Raw genomic sequence first — 24,765 nt, forward strand, 5'->3', positions numbered from 1 at the left:
ATGAAAATATTCTTACCGGTTTTCCAGAGTAAGTGCTTCCTGAGCTAGAGCCGCCCTGTGAAGTAATACGAACCATTTAATTTTGTCATACAAGGCTGCAGTGAACATCATCCAAAGAACACACAGCAGTTCTGAAAATGCCCTGGGTATTAGCCAGTCTGATCTTGATTTTACCATTTTCACTGCACTTTCCCCCCCCTTTTTAATTGAATGGTCTCAAATAAGCACAGCTATGTTCTTTTCATTACATGAAGAGTTTCAGAGGGATGGGTCAAAGCAACGTGTCTTGTCTGAGCTACAGAGTTGGTAACTGAAACAATTACCCTGATATTTAAATACATCATTCCTACTAGAATGACCCAAGCATGTTCCTATGAGTAAGAAACAGAGTAGGTCAAAACTTTGCTGTGGGAGGAATAAATGCTGCCTCATTCTAAGGTGCAGGTTTGAACAAAATACTCCAATTTTTATTGGTATTTTTTCTCATACATTTACCATTTCAACATAATTTGAAATGTCACCTTTATTGTTGTTATCTGTCTTAAAACCCAATATCCCCATTTCTAATTTGGTTGCAGAATACTGAAAGAAGAATATCCTTACTGGCTTTCCTTGTTGACTGCCTCCTGAGGAAGAGGAACCCTGAAAAAAGATACCTGTTTTTGACTCTAAGTCTATTTGTGCTTAAATATTTTTGCTATCTGTAATTAAAGACCACAGAAGAATGAACACTGTTTTGCATCCAGTCATCCAAAAATCCCAAGGAAAACCTTATCTGAAATTCAAATATTTAACATCTTTCTGAGCGTTCTTTCAAATGTTGTATTGGACAATTTAATACAAAAGTCTCAAGAAGAAAGTTTTATAGTTGTGTTTAATATATGGAATGGGAAAAGTAATAAGGTCCAGTTAAACAATCATTCTCCTGGTATTAGTCTATGGTTATTTTGAGGGAAAAAAGAGACACCTCCAACAAAAAAAGGTAAATTATAAGATGCCTTTACAGCCCCTGCTTAAAGAAAGCTAATAAGAAAGGTAGTTGAAAATAAAAGTGGGTACAGAAAAATTAGATGTTCTGAAAGCATCTTAATCAGTTTTCTGGTGAAGTGGCTCTGCTTATTTGAATGTCATTGCCAACAGGATTTTAGTTTATCTGCCTAATCTGGGGTTTGATAATGTTACAAACATTGAATCTTTAAGAAATGCCATCGAATAGGTACAGAAAATGTTTCGCCTTTAGGATTCATGTATTAGAAAATGTAACATTTATAGCCACTGTTTAATAACAAGTAACATCTTTTCTGTAAGAGATAAGCTAAAACATTTGTATCAACTGCTATTGAATGGCAAGAGCATGGTCCAAATTACATAGTAAAAAGAGTAGTCTGAAATGGTAGAAGTTGAATATATGCATAGTTCAGTGGCAACTATTATTGCCTTTGAAAAGAAAAAGTGCTTTCTTCTGAGCAAGACAGATATACTTAAGAGAAATTCATACAAAATCAATGAAAAAGTGAGCTCTGAGCACGAAGTGCATGATTACTATGTATTTAAACAGAAATAGCTGTTCAAAAGTTTCTTACATACACACATACACAAAAATCTAATGGTGTCCTTCTGTGATTACTACAAATTCAGCTGCATAGTAAAATGCTGTTTCAAAACTGTGAAAAAATAAATATTGTGTTTGCATTTATTGAGCGTATCCCAGATAAGTAACTCCTGTGACACTCTTTGCATGTTAAGGTAATTCTCAGAAAACTGTCTAGTCCATAACTAACTTGATATAGTGTTTTTTTTAACAGGTGTGTAAGAAAAGAGAAATGTAAATTTGAATGTTTTGTACTTACTGGTTTACCATATTGCTTGCCTCCAGAAGGATATGAGCCCTGTAAGAAGTCAATCAAATTTGTATTAATTGAATGAAAGCTCTTCTATTACTGTCTTGAGAGAATTTCTGCAGTACTTAGGACAAGTTTATTTGAGTGTTCTTTGAACAAATAAGGTAAATGGGGTGCCTAAAATTTACACTCTGTACTCCACACCACAACAGTGGCAATTTGAATCAAGCAGGCAGTGTCATGAAATATAGCCTGGCAACTTTACAATGTTCAAAGGAATATTTTACACAGAGCAGTAACTCATTGTAACCAAGTCTTTTATTCACCTTACTGAAACAACTTCAATTCATATTACCTCCACTGTTTAAACTTAATAAAATTGCCAAATTAATATATATATCAGCATCAAATAACTGACCTGATCTAGAAAGTATGTTAGGAAGGAGTTAGAAGTGCTGGGATGGAAAGAGAATACTCACCTGCCCACCATATTGCCTGCTTCCTGAGGGATAAGATCCCTATTAAAAAAAACAAAACAAAACAAACACAGAAAATTAACATCAGTTAATTTTTGTTTTTCTGTGCAGAATGAAACATCACAGAACTTTTGACAGATCTCAGTCATAATCTGGAAAGTATATTAATCTAAAAAGATGCAGTGAAAGACTTCTGACTTCAATGCCTCTAAGTTCTTCAACAGCTGAAAGTAGTAAATTGGGAAAACAGTCACAAAACACCTGCTGAGGTTGTTCTGTTACATAAAGAAATGGATCAAAAGTGTCTTGGCTTTATTCAAGAGAAAAAAACCAATCTACTTTATTTGTGATTTTCTACTATGTCAAACATGTCCAGAGAGCATCATGTGTATTATTGTAAAAACATTGCTAATATTACCAAATAGGTAGTTTGGGGAAAAAAAAAAATTGATTTGCAGCTGTTGAGAATCCTCTCCATTCTACATGAGATTATCTTTTTAATAGAGTGATACTGAACTCCAATGCTCACCAGTGGAGTAAAAAGAAATTATTTTTTTAGTATGGTAGAGTGAGACATTGCAAACACAGTAATACTAATAAAAAAGAAGCTCCATCGTATGAGTTAGTTATCCATTTAATCTGTCAGCTGTTTGCACTAGTAACGTTTCTGAATCAGTGGCAAACAGTCTGCATAAGGTACACACTTAACAGGAAGGGTCTTGAGTTGAAGCTGAAGAGGAAAGTAGTGTTATTGTGTGTAAGAGACCAGAATTTTTATTTTTTAAAGCAGTATCTATTGGTCTATTCTGTACCAAATTTTCCAAGTATTTAATGTAAATATGAAAATTCATATAAATTAAAACTTAAAATAATAATTTGAGATAAGAGTCATTCTGAGGTAAAACAACTTGAATTATGTTCTACAGAATTTCTTTATTTGGAAATTCGTTCATGCTACTCCATTTCAAGTAGACTCTAGCTACTGACAGTCCTGTTTTCAAATATTTATTAGGAGTAAAATGACCCCAAAAAACTGTCAGTGTATGTACTGCATGATATTTCTTGTTTAATAAATTGCAAGTAGAAAGAAGATCTTGAAAACAAAGAAAATATGCTTGCCTGTCCACCGTACTGATTGCTTCCAGGATAAGAACCCTGTAAAAAGAATGCAAAAATTTTATAAATAATTTTTTTAATAGCATCAAAAATTTTAAATGGCAAAAAAATCCTGAACCTAATATAGACAATACACATAACTGCATTATTAACTGAAGAACGTTATACAGTTACTAATGCAGTGGCAAATGATTAATTATCCACACATCATATGGGTGGTTTATGCAGTGAGATGACCTCAGTGAATGATTCTTCAGTAATTTTTTAAGGCAAGAAAGCTTCTATAACTACAAGGTAAAATCTTGGCTCTTGTCTATAGAAGGGTATAACTGAAATGTCAAGAGTGATTGAATAAAAGCCCCGTGCACTCTCTGGAATTATTTTACCTATCTCTGTGACTAAACTGAACTCAATATTTAATGGCTTCTGGCAACTGAGGCATGTTTATTCCTGAGGAACCAATCTGTGTAAATGTCAGAGACATGCCTACCTGTCCACCATGGTAGTTGCTTCCTGAGAAAGAGCCCTGCATTCAACAGAAACACCAATGTTTACTCTGTATTAACTGCAGTGTCACAGAAAGGAAAACCAAGAGAACACACTGACCTATTGCAATGATCAAGTCATTTATACTGCTTACTTTTATTCTGATTCATCTTGATTTATATGTCAAGTAATAGATATGTATTATTATTATTATTATTATTATTATTATTATTATTATTATTATTATTATTATAATAATAATATTTTTATATAAACTCTAATTTATATGTTGTTTTCAACACTTTTGATTATCAGAATTGGCATGTATGACCTGGGTTATATACTTGGGCATGCCATTTTGCTTGATTACACAGACCAATAAAGAGGAGTAGTGATCCAAGCAGTTTTGACTGTGAAAAAAACCAGATAACTGAACCCTCCTTCAGGAGTAAATTAACCTAATCTCAGCAAGATGGGGGGGGGGGGGGCGGAATTTGTATGTTAGGGTTTTCTTCATTTTCAGAAATTTGCAAAGAATTAGGAAATATACTAATTAGATAGAAAAATGGAAATAGCTTTAACTTTTCCAAATGTGTTTCTCTGCTCCATTCTGAAAGAATCTGGAGCCAAGATTTTAATCTAAGTTTCACTTGTTCAATCATACTGTTAATAACTATCATAAGAGCAAAGTTCAAAACCCAACAGGTACACTATGAGATATTTGGGAAACAGATTCTTAGAAAAGTCCCTGACCTCTCTTTTACAAACTGAGTAGCTAGTTTTGAACACAATACTATGCTTGCAAGTCACTTAATATTTCTGCCTTTAGCAAGTTCAAAATTGCTCACTTTGGCATAATGTGGAAAAAGCTTTCATCATACATAGAACTTCACTGACAAAATCATTTCAAGAAATGTCATTCCTTGGGAATTTTCCAGTATGTGTACATACTATGAAAGATACATAAAGACAAAAAATACTTACTGAACCTCCACCGGGGCACACACACCCACCCTGTACAAAACACAACCAAACTTACTTTCCTGGGTCTGTGATTGGAATAGGCCTCTGAATTAGTAAATCAAACTCACATTCTGCTACTCTATGAAAATGGACTATAAAACATTGCTCATCAATTTATCAAGTTCCATTTAAAAAGGTAGTTTCTTTGTCTCTCCCCTGCCCTTTTAGGCTAGCTGTGCACTTACTGATTAGATTTTTATATATAATCTTTTAACTTCTCATTTAATATTTACAGTAACTCACAAAAGTATTTACAGTACTCAAAAAAGGGTAAGTAAAAAATTTAAACAGTAATACAGATCTCATGTATTTCCCTTGAGGATACCAGAGCTTCAAGCCTGTCAGAATTCAAGAAGCATTTGGTCAGTGCTCTCAGGCACATGGTGTCATCCATGGGATGTCCTATACAGGGTCAGGAGTTGGACTTGAGGATCCTTCCAACTTAGGGAACTCTATGATCCTATAGATACATACAGACTTTCACTGGAGGCCTATTAGGTAACTTTTACTTTGATAACACTTAGTAAGAGGTGGCCAGACGTTCACTATTCAGTATCTCCACTTTCAATCTGGATGAAATGTGTGAAGGGAAACAGTTCTTGTGAAGGAAAGTTACACAGAGCAATTTGTGAGTATATGACACTAGCAGAACTGAGCAGTGCAGAGAAAGAAAAGCATACCTGTCCACCAGACTCTCTGACTCCTGAAGAAAAGCCCTGGAAGAAATGAGAAACTTAATTACTTCTGTATTACTGAGTAACATTCTCACTTGTTCTCTGTGGTCTTCAAATTCATTTAAAGATAACACAAAAAATTGTCCTTTTAAACCATGGTATGTTGAAGAAACATTTCCATGCAGTGTCACAGGCCCCTGCATCATTTGCTCTGAAATACCAGACAGAATCATACTTAGCAATTCTCCTTCAGTTTGGTTTAAAGCTATTTTATCTTAGAATGTTCCTTTTTTTGCAAAAAGGTCTGATGAACTGTGTACCCAAACTGCAAATACCATGAAAAGAGAAGTTTTACCTGTCCACTATACTGGCTGCTTCCTGAAGAAGCTATACCCTAAAGAAATGAAAAAGTATTTATATTTGTTGCACATTCTTCAACTTACAACCTGCCACAGAAAAACACACTTTTATTTGTTTTCCATGGATTTAAGTGCCACAGGGACATGAACATTTACTTTATAACCATACTGAAATCCACTGGCCTTTACAGCAGCTGCTGTTTAAACAGAATAATGAAGTTTGAATCAAAGTCATCTTCAGGCAGGTGTGAGTAGTGCCGCTGCCCTGGACTGTATGCTCACAACAGACTTCTATGCTTTGCTTATGTGAGTGGGCTGGCACAGCAGAAAGTCAGATATTTGTCTATTCTGCCTGAACACTGTTTAATTGTAAGACACTTTAAAAAATGGTCTGATTTTCACCAAAAACAAAAAAAAGGTGAACAATGGAAAAAAACAACCCATAAACAGAAAAACAATTCTCACCTGTCCTCCATAATGGCTGCTGCCTGGCAAAGATGGACCCTGTAGCAAAGGTGCCAATTATTTCTCAAATCAAAAAGCTTCTTTAAGTGCTTTTTAAAGAATCTCTATCTTTTTCCTCTGTTGCACAACAAAAATAAACAACCAGCCTATTGCTTTATGTGTCACTCCATATTAGAGGCTATACCTCCAGGCAGCACTAGGAATTTTGTCATCTTTCATTTCACAGGGGCATGAAGAATCTTAGTAACTCCTCACCTTCTCCCCTCTTCCTATTTAAACCATGCTGCTTTTCAGATATCACTTCTGCTACTGCATTTTGCTGAAAGAAATGAGCTAGAGGAGGGATGAATCTGCTTCCAGCCGCTCCTAATTGCTAGAGCTAAGAAACCTTGACAGCAGCAGGGCAGGTTGAAGAGTAGAACAAAGCCAGAACTGCATTTAATACAACAGAAGCCATAGTTTTTGTATTGCTTCAGATCATATATCTTTAGATGCCTATCTGTTATCAGATAAACAGAGTTTTCACAAAACATTTTTTCAGTCAATATAAAAATAACAAGTTTTGATGTAGAAACTGTGTGTTAGAATAAGAGCTACATAGGAGTAGATTCTCACCTGTCCTCCATACTGGCTGCCTCCTGAAGAAGGTGAACCCTGAACAAAAAAGAATTAAATTATCTTTATATCTATGTCATAGTATTCCCTTAAACCATGCTCCATATGGAGTGTCCAGTTTCCTTCACTGCAGAACTCCAGGTGGACTAAACAAGACTATGCCAAAAGGGGTGAGGCTCATCTGCATTTGCCATGATGCATCAGAAATTCCATCTTAAGAACTCTTCTGTAGCTTGGTATCACATACATTTATAACCATTATATACGTAGCAACAAATTAGATAAAAAATGGATAGAAATCCCCAAACCAAACCCCAACCTCTTTAAAATGTTCTTTTAACTTTTTTTAACAGAGAGAACTACCAAATCTCTCTGATAAAATAGTAAACACTACAAGGGAAGAATATTCACCTGTCCACCATATTGGCTGCCTCCCGAACCCTGAAAATAAATAAAAAATGGAGACTGAAACCTTTTTACACTTATTTCATAGACTCATTGAATCATTTTGTGAGGATTTAAAAATTCTTGTTAGCTTTGTAAAGTACTGATTTACTTCAGAGAGACATGATATCTAAACCTGCAAATTTCAGGACTCAAATGAGTCAACCATGTATTTCACATTCTGTTTTATCTTAGTCTTAGATAATGATCTTCATTTGAACTTTTTTTTTTTTTTTTTTTTAATTACAGTAGCATCAGAATACTTCAGAAAAGATTTACCGAAAATATTTTAAATTAAAGCTAAGATACAGTCAGTTAGGTGGACAGTAAATAAACTACAAAAATGGGACTATTAATGCTTACTTGTCCACCATACTGGCTGCCTCCATAAGAAGATGACTCCTGGGAAAGAAATGATAATCAGTTATTTCTGAACATCTAATTAATTAACAGAAACTAACTAATTAACTAATTAATGGAAAGAAGTGGCAAAGACGTCTATACTTTGTTATTTGAGTGTTGTGTGTAATTATCCCAGAATAAACTCTGTGTTTTTTTGTCTTCCTTGAATTCATAATATTGCTACAGAATACAGACCACTGTCAATTTTCTTGATATATTAAACTGAGATCCTTAATATGAGTCAACTATTTATAAAAAATAATATAAAATATTAAAAGGAAAAGCTTACATGTCCTCCATACTGGCTAGCTCCAGAGGAATACGAATCCTGTAAAGAATACCAGATAAGAGTTGGATTTCCTTAAATCAAAACATGACTCTGCCAGGACAGCAGGAGCAAGAGAGCAAAGTAAGAGTGGAGACAGGTGAGCAGGACTTTGGAATGCTTTAATAACTAGAATTTGAGCAAAGTAAGTTAGGAAAATACCTGAGATCCTTAGCAAGGGTGGGAGACAAAGACATGGTGCTTTGTTTGTGTGACATGTTGGGAAGGTTAAAGTGGTACTTTTTCCAGTTCTTCCTCTGCTCATTTCTGGAGAGTGGCATTTTTTTTTTATTTGGAAAACGGAATGCTGGACCAGACTTAGGGGTAAAATATGGGCTACCTAACAGGACTCTGAAAACCAAACTAGGAAAAAATACTGAAACCTCATACAACAAGGGATCTCTTTAAAGAGGGGAGATTGGATTTGTTTTTCTTCACAATGGAATCAGGTCCAATAGAAATATAAAATTATGCAATTTGATTTATTCTTTTCTCAGACATCTTTTTTGTGAGCTTCATTTTGCAAATTTTTCCAAAGCAAGGACAGTATTTCCTATAAATCCCATTGTTATAATTTTTAGTCCATATCTACCTCAATGATGAATTTAATTTACAGAGCTTTTGCTCTTTTTACCCAGTTCCCATATAAAAACTGAATTTGAGTGAATGGATTAACAATCATTTTCAGAACTGGCTCTCCTTTTGGAATGAATGCTTACTTGGCTGTTGTACTGGCTGCCTCCAGAGGAAGACGAGTCCTGGGGAAAAAAGCAAACAGAACCACCAATTATTTTACTCCATAAGAAACAAAACTTTTGTTCTTTTAAAGCAAAATTTCTTGAAATACAGTAGTACATAAATACTAATACTGAACTTTCTTGCAGTGAATTATCTAAGAGGTATACAATCACATAAATCCATGTCCTTTGGGGATATTTTTACATAATTCCAAGGATGCCAATGGAATTGACTCCCAAAGTAAATATCTATACTGTTATCTGCCAGTGTTTGTGGCAATATTTTTCACTGTAAGACTTCTCTTTGAATGAAAACTATTTTAAATGGAAAGAGAAACTGGGAGTGTTGCATGAATGCCTTGTGTGCATTTTTTTGTTACAATTAAAAGGAATGGCCTGTGTGTATTTTAAATTGCAACCAAAGTAGATTAGTTTCACAAGTGTATGACTTCTATTAGGTACTAACTCTTTTTATTCTCTCTAGCCATTATATTGATAAAACAAACAAAATTTTTTTAAAAAATCTTAAAAGCTGATGGACATTGCTTACATTTACAGAGGAATCACTTCTGACTAAAGTAGGGGATCCGCTCTATAAAGGAAAAAAAGAAAAGAAAAATTAGCTTTTGTCTTTGATCATAAACTATAAATGAAACAAAACCTTAGAATATTTATTCCATGGCATCCAAAGGAAGACTATCACAGCCTGAAATTAGTTACACTTACACTTCACTTACTTTTATCAATTTGTCAAGAGAGAAAAAAACTATTTTCTGATCCAGAAGACCACAAATCATGAAGTATCATATTGTATCTGCCTATAATTCATTGCCTAGGAAATAAGAGTATTACCCAAGGTGCAGGAATGTCCTTTACATGCTACATGTTGATTGACCACATATGATTCGCTTTGGAAAAAGGGGATTACCCTATTTCACAGTCTTTAAGTAATTTCATATGGCCTTAAAAGCACAAGTGAGAAGTCACTCAGTTTTTGGTTTTGTTTGTTTTAAATTTTGTAAACATTGATTTTTTTACACAAATTTTTGTGATTGGCAATTTTGTTGACTGGATATTATTTTAGCTTTCTTTAATGATAGATCTTTTGTCAATTAATTCTGGTATTTAATTGACTTTTTGGGTTTTTTTGAGAAGAGATACACATCTCTGTAAATACTGTATGGCAACGGACATCACTGCTCAGAAATGCAACTCACTGCCAACTCCGGGGTTTCCTGTCTTTTATCAGAAATAATGTGGCCAGCAAGCAGCACTAGGGAAGTGATTGCCCCCCTATACCAAGGGGGGACTAATGAGGCTGCCACCTTGAGTCCTGTGTTCACTTTTGGGTCCCTCACTACAAGGTGGACATTGAGGTGTGGGATTGTGTCCAAAAACGGCAACGGGACTGGGGAAGGGTCTGTAGCACAAGGTTTGTGAGGAGCAGCTGAAGGTGCTGGAGTTGTTTAGCCTGGACAAAAAGAGGCTCAGGGAACTTTATCACCCTCTACAACTCCCTAAAAGGAGGCTGTAGCCAGGTGGGGGCTGGTCCTCTCTTTCAAGTAACGAGCAATAGAACAAGAGGAAATTGCCTCAAGCTGCTCCAGGGGAGACTTAGATTATATTTTAGTATACAATTTCTTCGCTGAAAGGATTATCAAGCACTGGGGTTGCAGGGGAAGGGGCTGAATCACCACCACCAGAGGTGTTTATAAGGCATGTACATGTGGCACTTAGGGGTATGGTTTAGTGGTGACCTTGGCAGTGCTGAGTTAATGGTTGGACTCGAGGCATTTTCCAACCTAAATGGTTCAATGATTCTGTAACACTGAATCTTGGCATAATGAGAAATAGCTCCTACCATATCAGAACCATCTAAGTCACCAAAGGAACAATGAATGTCAAATTAAGAGTACATTCAAATAAGTAAGTTGGAAATAAATAGGATTTCACATAATTTTCCAGTTAAATTGTTTAGTGAAAGAATATGTATAATGAACAAGTAGCACTTACAGAACTTCCCCCAGAACAATCACATCCACCCTGTAAAAATGCAGAAAGTATTTAAGATATCAAGAACACAGGACTGAAATGGATTTTAGTTACAACTCAAATCAATTCTACCATCCCAGGCATGCAAACCATAAAGCTACACTTTAACTGCCCAGTTTCTAGAACTGAGTCTATTTCATCTTATGCAACTATTTCTGCACTCTGATGGGGCAACAAAATGCTAATTATTTTGTCTTCAAGTTTTCTTACCTACAATTTTTACCTTAAAAACATTACCTATCAAAAGGATGAGTAAAAAATTCTGAGTAGCACCACAGAAAGACTTTTTTTTCCTAAACAGGCCAGAGCACCAGGAGTACATGCAGTACTATTTCATGTTACAGATGATACAGAAAGCACATGATTTAATCTCTGATAAAACTAACTGTTGGTGGCCAGGAGTTCATTCAGTGTCTCACTTTCCACGTTCAATATGCATGAAATTTGTTTAGCACCAAAGCAAGTACAGAAGCTACAATACACATGTCAAACAGTTACTACTGGCTACTCTGGCTTGCAGGATGTCCAAATTGTTTCCAAAAGGAAACAATGCACTGCTGAGGCTTTGGGCACAAAGGACAGTGGTGAAGGAAAACAGTTCTTGTGAAGGAAAGATAAAAGAAGTAAATTTGAGTGCCTGACATGAGCCCAGCTGAAGACTGTGGAGAAAGAAATTCATACCTGTCCACCAGACTGGCTGCCTCCTGAGGAAGGTGAACCCTGTAAATGTTACATTCACATTTAAAAATTTTTCTTTGACACATGAATTTAAATACAAAATATTGTCTTTTATTCTTTTAACTAAGTTTGAAAAGATCTGTTTAGTTGAGAAAGTAATTTTATCTGTAGTAATTTTAATGAGGATAAAATAAATCACAGAGTAGTCTGGAAGCTTAGGTATTGCCAATTTACTAATATTTTCTTGAAACATATACACTGAGGGAAAAACCCATCACAATAACAACGAAGAAGAAGAAATTTCCCACCTGCCCCCCATACTGGCTGCTTCCAGATGAGGCTGAGTCCTGGAAAATATAAAAATCACTTACTTCATGTTTAACATATATTAATTAATGCCAAATATTTATTACTTTCATTTTTCCTGGTGTTAAAACATCAGTTAATACATTAAATGTATGTTTGACTACTCCACTTGCATCTGGGCTTTTACATGGAGATTTGTAAGGAAAAATGAATCAACCTTGTTCACAGTTTAAAAATTGCTGTAATACCACATGAGGCCTCCAACTTTTCTGTGGCAGATACTTGAGGTCAAAAATACAAAGATTTAGTATTTACCTGTCCACTGGAGTAGCTACCACTTTGAGAAGATGACCCCTGAAAAAAGCAGACCCAATATTTTTTTGTTTGAAATGGCTTCTGGAGAACAAGACTGTTATACACATTAAATTTTTAATTTTTAAATTCAAACAGTTTGCAATTAGATTTCACAAGGCATGATACCAGATGTCATGACAAATTCCAAGAAAGAAACAGTTTGGTGTCATTTACTCACTGGGATAATTTTTAAATAGTACAGCCATTTTTGAAGGGAACTTCAAATAATAAATAAAATAGATGCTTACATGTCCACCTGACTGGCTGCCTCCTGGGGAATAAAAATCCTGGAAAAATGTATTGAAATTAAATGAAAAAACCAAACCCCAAAAACCGGAAAGATCAGAGTGGAAGAAAAACACTCCTCTTTCCTTCTCCACGTTCCTTAATTTTCTGTCATGGACTGTTCAAGAAAAACAAAAAAAATCTGCTGTCTTTCTGTATAAAACAGCACACACCCTTTCATGACTATTGATAATTGCTCTTTTGGTGGTAGATATTCTCTAGGATACAGCAGCTGAAAGAATTCTATCTCTAACAAAATAATTCCTCAGTCTGTGTCATTAGAATAAACACAGCAGGTGCCATGTAAAAATGATAGGAAAATGGAAGCCTTCATAAGTAAGTCTTACAGCACAACAAAGCAAAGGGTTGCACTTATTCTAAGTGCTGGACAAATCATGGTATTGAAGCTCTTTGCAGTCAAGCAATGATTTTAAAAGAGCAAGGTCCTGAACAAGTAAATGGTGCTATCACATTTGTGATGTGAGTTTGAAATTCAAGAGCACACCTCAGCATCAGCTGGGGTTTCTAGCAGTACTTTAACTCTTTATCCATATCCTCATTCCTGCTGTTCTTGAGGGTTTTCTGTCTCACACTGGAACTGCCTCAGGGTTTCCACAGGAGATGTAATTAGGTGCTGCTGTTGCCAAGCACTGGGGCTGGCACCTGGCAATACTATAAAGGAAGGATTGCTTACCCGTTCACTCTGGCGGCTACCAGATGGTGAGGAGGAATCCTAAAAAATATCAAAATCTTATTATTGCCATGGCAAATATTACTATTCCTTTCTAAGCAAAGGTGGGAAGAAAAAGTTCCATAAACTGTTTATGGGAAGGCTGAAGATAAAGACTGTAGGATAAGAAGTCTACAAATTCTTTCTCTGCTCATTTCTGGAGAATGGCATTTCTTTATTTTGAAAGCTGAATCCTGATATAGTGAAATAAAGGAATGAGGTCCCATCTCTACTTTCTTTCCTTTAGAATGTTTCGGGGGAAAACATCAGCCTTTTAAAAGCTTTCTTGGTTTTTAAGACCAAGATGTGGTACACATCTGTTGTTACACCTTGGTTTCTTTCAGAGGGGTTTCTGGGCCCTCTGTAGTGTCATACTTTAGCTTTCTTGAATATCCATATGATGATTTGGTATAGAGACAGCACTGAAGTTATCAACACAGTGTACTTGTGACCAAAGTGCACAGCTGAATTTAAAATTACTTGTGGAGAGCAATTTCCTACTAAAAAGGACCCTGGAAAACACTGGAATTGTCAAATTTTATAAACAGCTTCAGCAGAATTTAAGGAAATAAATTTTAGTCAGGAGACAAGGCATCTTCTTAAGAAAAGCAGATTTTTTCACCACACTTCATGAAACCAGACCATTCCTATGCAATATATAGATGAAGGAATTTGAATATTTTATGTCTGGCATTGGGAAAAAAAATGAAATGTAGTGCTAATTGCTAATGAAAAGAGGGAAGTAGTCATGTACTAATACTGAGTTTTGATGGAAATTGTGAAATGAGAGCTTTCTTTGTAATTGCTGCTTGTAACAACCAATTCAAAAACTGTTTGATTGTTAGAAGTCAGAAGTGTTGTAACTGCAATTTTAATTTGTGAAGTCCTTATCATGTATAGCACAATCACGTGACATCAGATAAAGTGAAGGTCTGTGTAGGTACCTACATACTTTAAAAGGTAGTGAATTATGATATTGATATTGTTGAGAAAAAATGCTTACACTATATTCAGTTTCACTGGCTCCCATGGAAGCTGAATCCTATAAAATAATGAAAAAACATAGATTTTCATGTAAAAAGGACTCTTACATGTTCTTAATTGTGGGGGATATAAAATAGAAGAATAAAACTAACTAAATGCTTAAAATGTCCAATTTTACCTAAACTAAGAAATATGCAAGAAAAGACAAAATATGTAACTTTACCTGTTGCTTAAGCAGAAGAGGCTGGAAAAAAACCCTCCTTGCAAACATGCATTTTTATAATGAAAAATGTTTACATTAAATTAATTTGCAAAGTTATCATTCTTTATATTCAAAAATCCCCTTATTTAAACTTTCAACAGTAAGGTGTGTAAAGTAAATGCACAAAATATTTTCCTTCTGAATGAACTAACACATGAACAATAAAGGAGTTAAAGCATTGAGTAATCACAAGGCATAGTTAAAAAAGCATACATAGTGCCTCATGTTCTGTAAATTAAGGAAACATTTCGAGTTTTTACAAAGGTAAAGAGAGACAAAAGTTAAAATGGCATTTTCATTGTCCTGAAAAATAGCATAAAAATAACTGAAACATAGAACACAGTACACATAATTACCAACATAGCAAGCATAAGCTTTTGATGCAGGAGGAAATAACATTTACCTGGCCATAAGTCTCAGAACCACTATAAGCAGAAGATCCACCCTGTTCAGAAAACAGAAATAATTTTCATATTGTAAAAAGGCTATTTTTTTTATATATATATATACTTACTGTGGGGATCTTCTTAAAAAATTATTATTTACTTAGTTATCAGATTTGTTAAGCAACTCAGAGTTATTTCTCTGTAAAATACTAATGTTACATGTTTTTTAACTCAAATTCTTATTCCATTTTTGAAGAGATTTTCATCTTGCAGGTAATTTAAACCTAGCATTGTTGAGAATAAGCCTTAAAAGTTGGAGGCACCCTACCTTGTACTTCCCTATAAACTTTCAGGCTACCTAGTTAAAAGTATATACAAATTCACTCATTCCTCAAAGAAAAGATCACTTTCATTAGAATATAGTGAGAGAGCAAATACAGATATAACTCTATATTTACTTCACCCAGGGTATTGGCCCTCAGCAACATTTACACAAAGAGTAAAAAAAGAGTATTTACCTGACCATAGGATTCACTGCTGCCATCATAAGCAGAAGACCCTCCCTGCACAGAAAATAGAAAAAAAAGTTGATTAATTTGATTCTCCCAAAAAAAGTGTTTTCCATCTTTTAATGACAGAATAGGTGTGAAAATAAAAGAAGTCTATTTTCTCTACAAACAAGAAAAAACACCTACCTGTCCATAAGATCCACCAGGGTAGAAGGAAGGCCCTCCCTGCAGAGAAAACATAGAAATTTACTCTTTTGTAGTTGAATGTTCTCTCAAAGAGCACTTCTAGGCTGCTCCTGTGCAGGCACAGTGACCCGAATATTTACCTGGTTACCAGAGTAAGAACTGTGGGAAGAACCTGGGCCACCCTGAAAGAAAAACACAGAGCAGCTATTTTCTTGCAGATGAGAGTTTAAATGCCTGCACACCAAGTTCTCCCTTCACTCTTTCTCCCAATTTAGAGCTAATTTTTATGTGCCTAAGTAAAACTCAAGACCATTGTTGACCAGAGGGATGGGAGTCTGTATTATCCTGGTGAGGGAGGAAGAACTACTACCTGTCCATAGGATCCTCCAGGATAGAAGAAAGGCCCTCCCTGTGCAGAAGACAGAATGGGTTACTGGTTGATATCTGGCTACTCCTTCAGGGGAGGTTTTAGATGGAGTTGCTGAATAGGGCATTTTATCTGAATGTTTACCTGGTTACCAGAATATGTGCTGTATGAAGAACCTGGGGCTCCCTGAAATGAAAACACAGACTAGCTATTTTCTTGCAGACAGGGTGGTGTAAATACCAATGTATCCAAATCTCACTTTAGGCTAATACTGCTAAACAAAAAGGGACTTTTTATCACTAATTTTTTAGTTAGATGAAAGGTCATTCCATGGAAGTTGTAATGAAAAAAGACTAATGAAATTTAGTCCTCTTATCTGAAAGATTTCTTGTTGTAAGGTACAGACAGCTGATACAATAATTAGGTGTTATGATAGACTCAACTTTTGTGTGTTATATATTTCACAGCAGCCACTACATGGGGAATATAGGAATGAAGATTAAAGAAGTCTGTTATTATCTACAAACAAGAAAATACACCTACCTGTCCATAAGATCCACCAGGGTAGAAGGAAGGCCCTCCCTGCAGAGAAAACATAGAAATTTACTCTTTTGTAGTTGAATGTTCTCTCAAAGAGCACTTCTAGGCTGCTCCTGTGCAGGCACAGTGACCCGAATATTTACCTGGTTACCAGAGTAAGAACTGTGGGAAGAACCTGGGCCACCCTGAAAGAAAAACACAGAGCAGCTATTTTCTTGCAGATGAGAGTTTAAATACCTGCACATCTGGTTCTCACTTTATCCTTTCTCCTAGTTTAGAGCTAATTTTTATGTGCCTAAGTAAAACTCAAGACTATTGTTTTTAAAGTGGAAGAAATTTTCCGGCAGCAATTTTCTTAGCCTCCTGAAACTTGAATACTGCAAAGAAACTGCAGAAACCATTCTGTACTGTTCTCTGTTGAGCTTCACACCACCAGGCTACATCAGAGTTAATTTAATTTTTCTGCTCTAAGGGATAACAGTCAAGACTTATTTTAGTATGTCATAGCACCCACAATATTAGGAGTAATGGAACTAGGAGGATGGGAGTCTGTATTATCCTGGTGAGGGAGGAAGAACTACTACCTGTCCATAGGATCCTCCAGGATAGAAGAAAGGCCCTCCCTGTGCAGAAGACAGAATGGGTTACTGGTTGATATCTGGCTACTCCTTCAGGGGAGGTTTTAGATGGAGCTGCTGAATAGGGCATTTTATCTGAATGTTTACCTGGTTACCAGAATATGTGCTGTATGAAGAACCTGGGGCTCCCTGAAATGAAAACACAGACTAGCTATTTTCTTGCAAACAGACTTTTACATAAATGAGTCCACTGTGAATTTCTTTATTCTTATTCTATTATTCTATATATAATATTTATATATTAATATTTACAATATATATAAAACTTTACAGCAAACATTAAAAAAGAATGCTGGTTTCATACTTTTTATAGAGATAAGGAAACCTGTAGCAGGTTCTGTTATTTCCTGTTCAGGTTAAAAGATCTGAATAGCACTAACATTTAGTTTTACTCTTTCTAATTGCAGAATCCTGTATCATACCTTGCAGACTTTGTATTTTCATAGATGATCATGATCTTTATGGTCTTTTTAAAAACTGCCAGAATACGGGACTTCGAAAGTGTAAAGAGTATTTAGGAGAGCATATTTTTCAGCTCACTGCTTAAAGGAGAAGACTATTTACCAGTTCTTAACACTCACTCTGTTATATATATATACACCTGTTATATACAAAACAAGGGAAGTATTATTCTATGGTTAGACTGCTTCCTCTGAGACTACTTTTAGACTAAGATCTTGTCTTTAAATGAAGCTTGGAGAAAAAGCAGAATAATTGCAGAGGAATTTGGGGACACACATAAGTAAACCCATTTTCTCCTTTGAAACCAGATGGTTTAAATATGTACAGCTCTGACTCCTAATTCATAATATTCTCCAAGTTTGAAGAGACTTTTGTGTAACTCCCGCCTTTTAAATCTAAAAGAAAGCTTTTTGCAAAAATTTTTCTCCTCTGCTGAAGTACCTTCAAGGAATCACAGAATCACAGAACAAACTGAGTTAGAAGGGACTCCAAAGGATAATCAGGTCAAACCCCTCATCCTGTGCAGGACATTCCCAAGAGTCACACCATGTGCCTGAGAGCATTGTCCAAACACTTACTGAACTGTCAGACTGGTGCTGTGACCACTTCCCTATGAAGCAGATGACTCTCTCTTTTATGTAAGATTGATTTAGTTTATTTAGACATATACATCTACCTATATCTTGCTTTTCTATTGTTATTAGAATGTAACCTATCATGGCCAATCTGTTTACATGCTACTGTTAGCACTGTAGCTACCATGTGTAGGAGGCCCTGGACAGAAAATTAAAATAAGACCACAAAAGCAAAGATCAAGTCTACATAATATACCAGAAATTAATTTGATCAGCTGATAAGATTGCAAATTGGAAAATAAGTCTCTTGTTTATCAAAGTTGACACATCTGCATTGAGAACTGGTTTTCTAATCTGTCCAATTTTGATGTCTTATTTTCTTCATGTTGAAAATTTTTGTTGATAGCAACTAAAAACACTCTCCTCAATCAAGCTGTGCTAGATTTCTGTTGAAAACATTTTTTGCAACAATTAAAGTGTGCAAAGAAAAATGTTTATTAGAATGAAAACACTTGCGTAAAAATCTCCACCTTTTTCCTTATAAATGGATTTTTTTATACAATCATGCAACAAATAAAAAGTTTTTTCCTTAATAAAGTTTCAGTATTATTTATTTTAATAGCCTAGTTTATGTTTTAAAGCATGTAGGCCATGATTGCTGCTTAGCCTCAATTAGATCAAAGAGGTAGTATTGTACCTGACCAAAATAGATGTTGCTATATTTTAAGTTAATGAAGTTAAGTTCAGAAAGCAGTAATTTCTCTATACAATTAGTTTATTTAAATAGCTTGGGGGTTTTTACAGAAAGAATAATTCACAACATGTTTCTTGTTGAAATCCAAAACTAAAAAAATACTACACCATTCAAGTGGGTTTGGTTACATACAGCTTCAATAAAAGATTCAGAAGTATGTATCCTGGTACAAGACAGGTTACTTTGAAATCCAAGGTGGCTTTAAAAGCCAGAAGCCTGGTAAAGCTAGCCTATAATGCCCACATAAGCACATTTCTTGGCCTTTTTCCTGGTCCAGAGTAATTGCCTAAGAGAAAAGTTTATCCAGTGCAACTGACATTGAAATTTCAGTGATTCTCTTTAGGGGAAAGGACGGTTTAAATGCTTATTTAAGAGATTGTATTTTGAAATATTTATCATATTTTGATATTTTTAGTCACAGTATTTTATTGCATCAGTGAGAAGGACAAGGAAACTAAGATGGATACAATTAAGTACTGTGGTTACTACTAGGTATATTGACTGGTTTCTGAAAACAATTAATAGATGGCACACAATAGTCAAGTGACAGGGCATGTGGATCACCAAGCATAGTTACAGAAAATTAGTGATCAAATGGTAATTATGCAGCTAAGTGGAGCTCATTCTTTCATTTAATTGTATATACTTCTACCCATACTAAGGAAATCGTCATTAGTGTTAACCAAATGTCCATATTTACAAGGTGATTAATTCAAAATACTCCATTATGTAGAAGGAAGTATAAACACAGGAAAATAATTACCTGTCTATGACCGCTGCTTCCATCAGGACAAATGCAGCCACCCTACAAATTTTTTTAAAAAGAGGAAACAATTATTGCTTTGTGGAAATTTAAAATAAAATCTTATTTCAGATGCAAAACTGTTTAAGGGAAGAAAGTCTGTGGGACTGCAGAGGTGTGACCTTTGCTGTACCTAGAACAAGTGAGGGGACAGCACAGCTGTACAGTTAACCTTTGCTTTGGAAGTCAGTCTGATAGCTCATCTCTCAGTGGGATATCTCAATGGCAGATGCCTCAGCAAGAGAGAAGTTTCAGGTCAGGAGTATCCCATTGAGCTATCACCCGTAAAACACATTATATTGAAACAGTGCTAAAAAGTTATTTCAGACAGCCATTTCTGATAAATTTAATATGAATAGGGCCACTTCATTTACAAATTAATGGATAGCATCACCAATCTTCCAATGTAAAATTACTTAAATTCCTATTTCTGAATTTAATTAGTTTAATTACTTGGAAGCTATCTGAACAAGACTAGCTCAAAATAAAGAAAATCCTGACCTGATTACTTGATCCACTGGTTGCAATAAATGATCCACCCTGTGAAGGAGCAATTATGTTTTATTAAAGCATTTTATTAGAATCTAAAGTATAAAACTAAATAGTGAAAAACGCTATTACAAACTCTATTACTTCCCTGCACCAATTAACATAACCTTTTGAATTATTGTGAAAATATAGATTTGGATGAAACCTAATTAAGTGGCTTGATACAATTCACAGGGAATAGGCATTAGGGAAACTAATTAAAGAACCTTCCAGAGCTCACAGATCTGTCTGCAATATTGAATTAAACTTCAAACTCTCTGAGACAGAGGACTATGCTACTGTTAAATCTACTTAATACTGGGTGTAGCAGGATTTCAAACTCCTGGGAAGCTGTTGGGTACAAATCCAAGATAGTAAGAAAAGCAGAACAAGGTGCCACTCTGCATCAGTTAAACTTCACATTAATTCTCTAATATAAACACTGCTGCAGCAGTACATAATCCTACAGAATATGAAAGTTGGACCTACTTTTGTAATAGAAGTATGTAATCCCTAAGATGTACCTACTTACCAAATGCAAAATGAAACTATGTATGGCCATTACAATCAAGAATGCAAAAATGTTTATAAAATAATAATCTGAAACTATATAGTTCATGTTTTTCAAACTAATTTTACAAAATGTTATGCAAAGAAACACCTGCAATACTTATCTGCTTAGTGGGGTGAAGGAATAGAAGAATCTGTGTATTGTAAGCCTAATATCACTATTTACAACTGTGCAAAATTATAACATTATAGGGAAAATGCTGTCAAATCAAAACAGAATCCTTCAGCCCAGAAAAATTACTGGAGTATAACTTTCAAAATGAAACATAATTTATCAGAAAACTCCTTGATATCATACAGTTGACACTAGATTACTACCTGCATGTCAGAGTGGCTGCTATTTGAAGAAGATGCATTCTGTAAAGAAACAAAAAAAATGACAGGTGTCTGTAAGTGTAATAAAATAAAATGCATAGTTCTATTAGGAAAAAAAGCTACCTAACCCTAAAGAGAATCAGTTCTTTTTTGTGGACACTAGATCCTTCTGCTTTGTAGGTAATACACTAGGAGCTATAAGCTTACTACTACCAGCAGTAGCTCAGAAAAAGGGACAGGAATAGTTTACCTGTACATCATAGGCTCTTCTGCTTAAAACATGTGATGTGTCCTGTTAAAAAACAATAACATTTACAATTAGAAGATGAAAATTCCATGATCAGTGATAGTTTTTTTTTCCTTCCATATTATTTCTTTATAATATCTTTATAAGTGCTCCAGACCCATTATTGTATACATTGAGTAGGAAAGCATAATTATAAAATAAAGGCTATTTGCACATAGTTTTTATAGGCTACTGCTGAGTCTGACTTGCAACTATACAATACAGGTGTCTGTATCTCCTACACAACTAGTGAGCATAATAAATTAAGAAACACTATTATTTCTTACTTATTATTCTGTCTTCCTTCAGCTAAAATGTTGGCTGTTCTTGTTTGTACGATACTCATTTAATTTTAACTTAAGCTTGGACCAACTCTGTACGTGCTTAATGAAGAACAGAAATTTGAGCTGCCCTATACTTCAACGCATGATTTTCATGTCTTTTTTTTTTCATATAAATACCTCCTTTAAAGAGATTCATCCAAAGACCAAACACCCAAGTAATTTTATTTTACTTTTCCCTTATGTAGGAGGGTATTAACTACTATAAACCTGATTAGGGAAAAGATAGGTATAATTAAGACAGATTAGGTATAGCTGGGACTAAAATCCTACAAACAGGCAAAAAGTAGAAGAAAAAAAGTATTACTTACTCGGGCAACAACAACTTTCTTCTTTGTACAACCCGAACGCTGCAAAGGAGCCACAAGCCTGTTAGTGCTTTATAGCTGTAGTTGTCTACATTAAATATTTTAGCAAAAATCTACTACTTGTCAAGGTGATGTTTGGAAAAAGCAAAAAAGGCAAATGTCTGGAGATTTCCTTTTATCAGCAGTAAGAGTATTTAAAAGCATATTCTTTTTCTGTTTTCAGTTTCTCTCTTCCAACAGAAGTTCCTGCTTAGGGGAGTCTCCCTCAGCTGAACCACTGTAAGTTTAGTATACAATCGGTATCCTTTCTCTCTCTCTCTCCTTTTTTTTTTTTTAAAGTTTTTAGCATTCCCTGTCCTTCGTTGTGAGAAAATTTAGAAGCCAACTCTTTTACCATGCAGTCCAGCCATACAGACTGGATGGAGATAACCAAGGGAATACTAACATCTTTCATGAACAAAGGAGGAAGTGAGGAGGCTCCTAAACAGAGCTTGCTGATGAAGGATTTTTTTTTCAGAACATTTTGAATTGAACCTAGTGCAATGCATTCAGGGTAAATACAAGCCAAAACAAAAGATGTTTTCATAAGGCCTCTGTACTTTCTAAAATAAGTTTGGTGCAGTACTTAAGTCCTACAGAGTTAAAATAGGGAAAACAAAGAAGCAGAATAGTGAATGGCTGAGAACTGAAAAGGCAAGTAGCTGATGACAGGTTACTCTAGATGGCAGTAAAACAAAAGGAGGCTGTGACAGATGGAATAAGCTTCATGAACAGAAACAAATAGAGAAAATGTAATTTATTTACACAATAGCGTATTTGCTTGGTCACAATCTATTCATGTTAATCACTGTTTCTGCTTGTAAGACAGATGGAAAATCTTGACAGAGAAAGTAATAGTGGGTAATACCAGGCACAAATGTTATTTTACAACAGCAGCACGTAAGTAACATTAAATCTGAACAAGTGAGAAAAGCTTGAGATGGCTACATGCCTCATGTACACAGGTGGTTAATTCCCAAATTATCCAGTCAAAGTAGATCAGTTTTGAAGAAAATGTATATCTTATTAGAAGTAATTGTGCAGCAGCCTTGAGTACTGAGAAATCATTAACTTTTTGAAGAGTATTATAAAGCAATCATATACTAAAGGTCTAATATAGAAGTGTTCAGTTACTAACACTGTCATTAATCATTAGAATTTGAACACTACAGAACAAACAAAGTGCTTACCTGACTATTGGCACTATAGGTAATGTCATTCTGGAAAAGAATACATGATTTCCTTTTTTTAAGAATTATTTAAATAAAGTAAGCTTAAAGAAAACAAATTGTTTCTGATGCTACATACAGACATAACAAAAATTACTTATTGCTCCCATTCTCCACAGTTTTGTCTAAATTAGTTTGAAATTCTACCATTCCAATCTGAAAAACATTGTAATAACATTAATGTAAAATGCACCCTTAGATTTGACAAAAATATCTGTTACTACAAAGCCATTGAAATATTTTTATTCATATTTCATTTCATCAAGTTAAAAGCATTTAAAAACACTATCTGTATCTGTAAATATATATGTGAAAATTTTCAGCAAGAGGCAGTTGCTGAAACAGCTGTTAGTGTGGAAACTCGGCACTTTGGATCATTTTGCTCCAAAGACTGCATCTAGCAGAGCAATATTTTCTCATCTACATGAAAAATGTTGTGGTGAAAAATATAGTAATGAAAATATATTAGGGAAAGCATACTCACATCATCACAAGCATTGGGATTACTATCATATGAGGAATCTTGTGACTCCTAGAAGGAGATAAGATACCAGTTATTTCCTCACAAAAATTAATTGCTAAAAATGCACTTTCATGTTTATTTTACAAGACAGAAGAGATGCTCATGCAAAGAAGAAGCTGAGTCAAATTTAATTAGGGTCTTTATAAGACAAAAAGGAGCCAAATCCATAGTTGCAGTAGTAGCTGACAGGGAATGTTCCAATCTTCAGTAAAGAAAAAAACCCCAGCAAAACAAATCTAAACCACAGAGAGCACAGAAACAATTATGTTTTATTAGATCTTTGAGAAAGTTGATGCAGGGACTACAAATAATATGTAACTAGGAGAAAGAAATAACTACTTACCTGACTGTCATAATAGGTGTCTGAGGATGATCCACCCTTTAAAAGAAACAAAAAAACCAATCAAAATTGGAGAAAGTTAGAATATAGAAAACCTGATTTTGAGCAGAGGCTAAAGTTTATATGAAGAGATGTGTAAGTAGTGAAATAGAGTATTACTTACTTGGCCACCACCATAGTTTTGTGAGTAGGATCCATCCTATGAAACAAACAAATATAAACTCTATTTCAGAAGAAACTGTGATTTGGTTCAGAGGCTGTAAAGCTAGAATAAACAATTTCCTAGGTTGTTTTGAACAAATACAATTTTCAAGACATTTGGATAAATTATCAAGTATTATAAAAATTCTTATCAGGAGAAAATCTGGTAAGGTTTTCTCTTACTGTCTACCTACCTGGTTGTCACCATAATTTTGGGAGTATGATGATCCACTCTGCTAAGAAACAACAACA

General features: G+C 34.8%; 1 protein-coding gene across 11 annotated transcripts in view; it reads right to left on the reverse strand.

Moving 5' to 3' along the window:
• LOC111932716 (uncharacterized) overlaps positions 1-24,765 on the reverse strand; it is a 75,903-nt gene that overhangs the window by 2,160 nt on the left and 48,978 nt on the right. For 7 of the 11 annotated variants that reach the window (XM_086841750.1, XM_086841751.1, XM_086841752.1 and 4 more), the window contains 43 exons: positions 24,708-24,749; positions 24,476-24,511; positions 24,316-24,351; positions 23,934-23,981; positions 23,411-23,440; positions 22,185-22,223; positions 21,497-21,538; positions 21,250-21,288; positions 20,335-20,373; positions 19,795-19,836; positions 17,328-17,369; positions 17,187-17,225; positions 16,746-16,787; positions 16,606-16,644; positions 16,207-16,248; positions 16,066-16,104; positions 15,836-15,877; positions 15,696-15,734; positions 15,519-15,563; positions 15,018-15,059; positions 14,372-14,410; positions 13,333-13,371; positions 12,602-12,640; positions 12,315-12,353; positions 12,002-12,040; positions 11,697-11,735; positions 10,977-11,006; positions 9,514-9,555; positions 8,946-8,984; positions 8,191-8,229; positions 7,863-7,901; positions 7,467-7,496; positions 7,056-7,094; positions 6,441-6,479; positions 5,972-6,010; positions 5,623-5,658; positions 4,904-4,933; positions 3,924-3,959; positions 3,437-3,472; positions 2,321-2,359; positions 1,851-1,889; positions 604-642; positions 17-55 (listed from right to left, as the gene is read on the reverse strand). In XM_086841750.1, the coding sequence (XP_086697876.1) occupies positions 17-55; positions 604-642; positions 1,851-1,889; positions 2,321-2,359; positions 3,437-3,472; positions 3,924-3,959; positions 4,904-4,933; positions 5,623-5,658; positions 5,972-6,010; positions 6,441-6,479; positions 7,056-7,094; positions 7,467-7,496; positions 7,863-7,901; positions 8,191-8,229; positions 8,946-8,984; positions 9,514-9,555; positions 10,977-11,006; positions 11,697-11,735; positions 12,002-12,040; positions 12,315-12,353; positions 12,602-12,640; positions 13,333-13,371; positions 14,372-14,410; positions 15,018-15,059; positions 15,519-15,563; positions 15,696-15,734; positions 15,836-15,877; positions 16,066-16,104; positions 16,207-16,248; positions 16,606-16,644; positions 16,746-16,787; positions 17,187-17,225; positions 17,328-17,369; positions 19,795-19,836; positions 20,335-20,373; positions 21,250-21,288; positions 21,497-21,538; positions 22,185-22,223; positions 23,411-23,440; positions 23,934-23,981; positions 24,316-24,351; positions 24,476-24,511; positions 24,708-24,749 (1,668 nt within the window). The remainder of the gene's footprint in view (positions 1-16; positions 56-603; positions 643-1,850; positions 1,890-2,320; positions 2,360-3,436; positions 3,473-3,923; positions 3,960-4,903; positions 4,934-5,622; positions 5,659-5,971; positions 6,011-6,440; positions 6,480-7,055; positions 7,095-7,466; positions 7,497-7,862; positions 7,902-8,190; positions 8,230-8,945; positions 8,985-9,513; positions 9,556-10,976; positions 11,007-11,696; positions 11,736-12,001; positions 12,041-12,314; positions 12,354-12,601; positions 12,641-13,332; positions 13,372-14,371; positions 14,411-15,017; positions 15,060-15,518; positions 15,564-15,695; positions 15,735-15,835; positions 15,878-16,065; positions 16,105-16,206; positions 16,249-16,605; positions 16,645-16,745; positions 16,788-17,186; positions 17,226-17,327; positions 17,370-19,794; positions 19,837-20,334; positions 20,374-21,249; positions 21,289-21,496; positions 21,539-22,184; positions 22,224-23,410; positions 23,441-23,933; positions 23,982-24,315; positions 24,352-24,475; positions 24,512-24,707; positions 24,750-24,765) is intronic. The other 4 variants (XM_086841758.1, XM_086841757.1, XM_086841756.1 and 1 more) reach the window with 3 other exon arrangements.

This window comes from Cyanistes caeruleus, chromosome 9 (assembly GCF_971803275.1).
Source record: "Cyanistes caeruleus chromosome 9, bCyaCae1.hap1.1, whole genome shotgun sequence".
Classification (NCBI taxonomy): Eukaryota; Metazoa; Chordata; class Aves; order Passeriformes; family Paridae; genus Cyanistes; species Cyanistes caeruleus.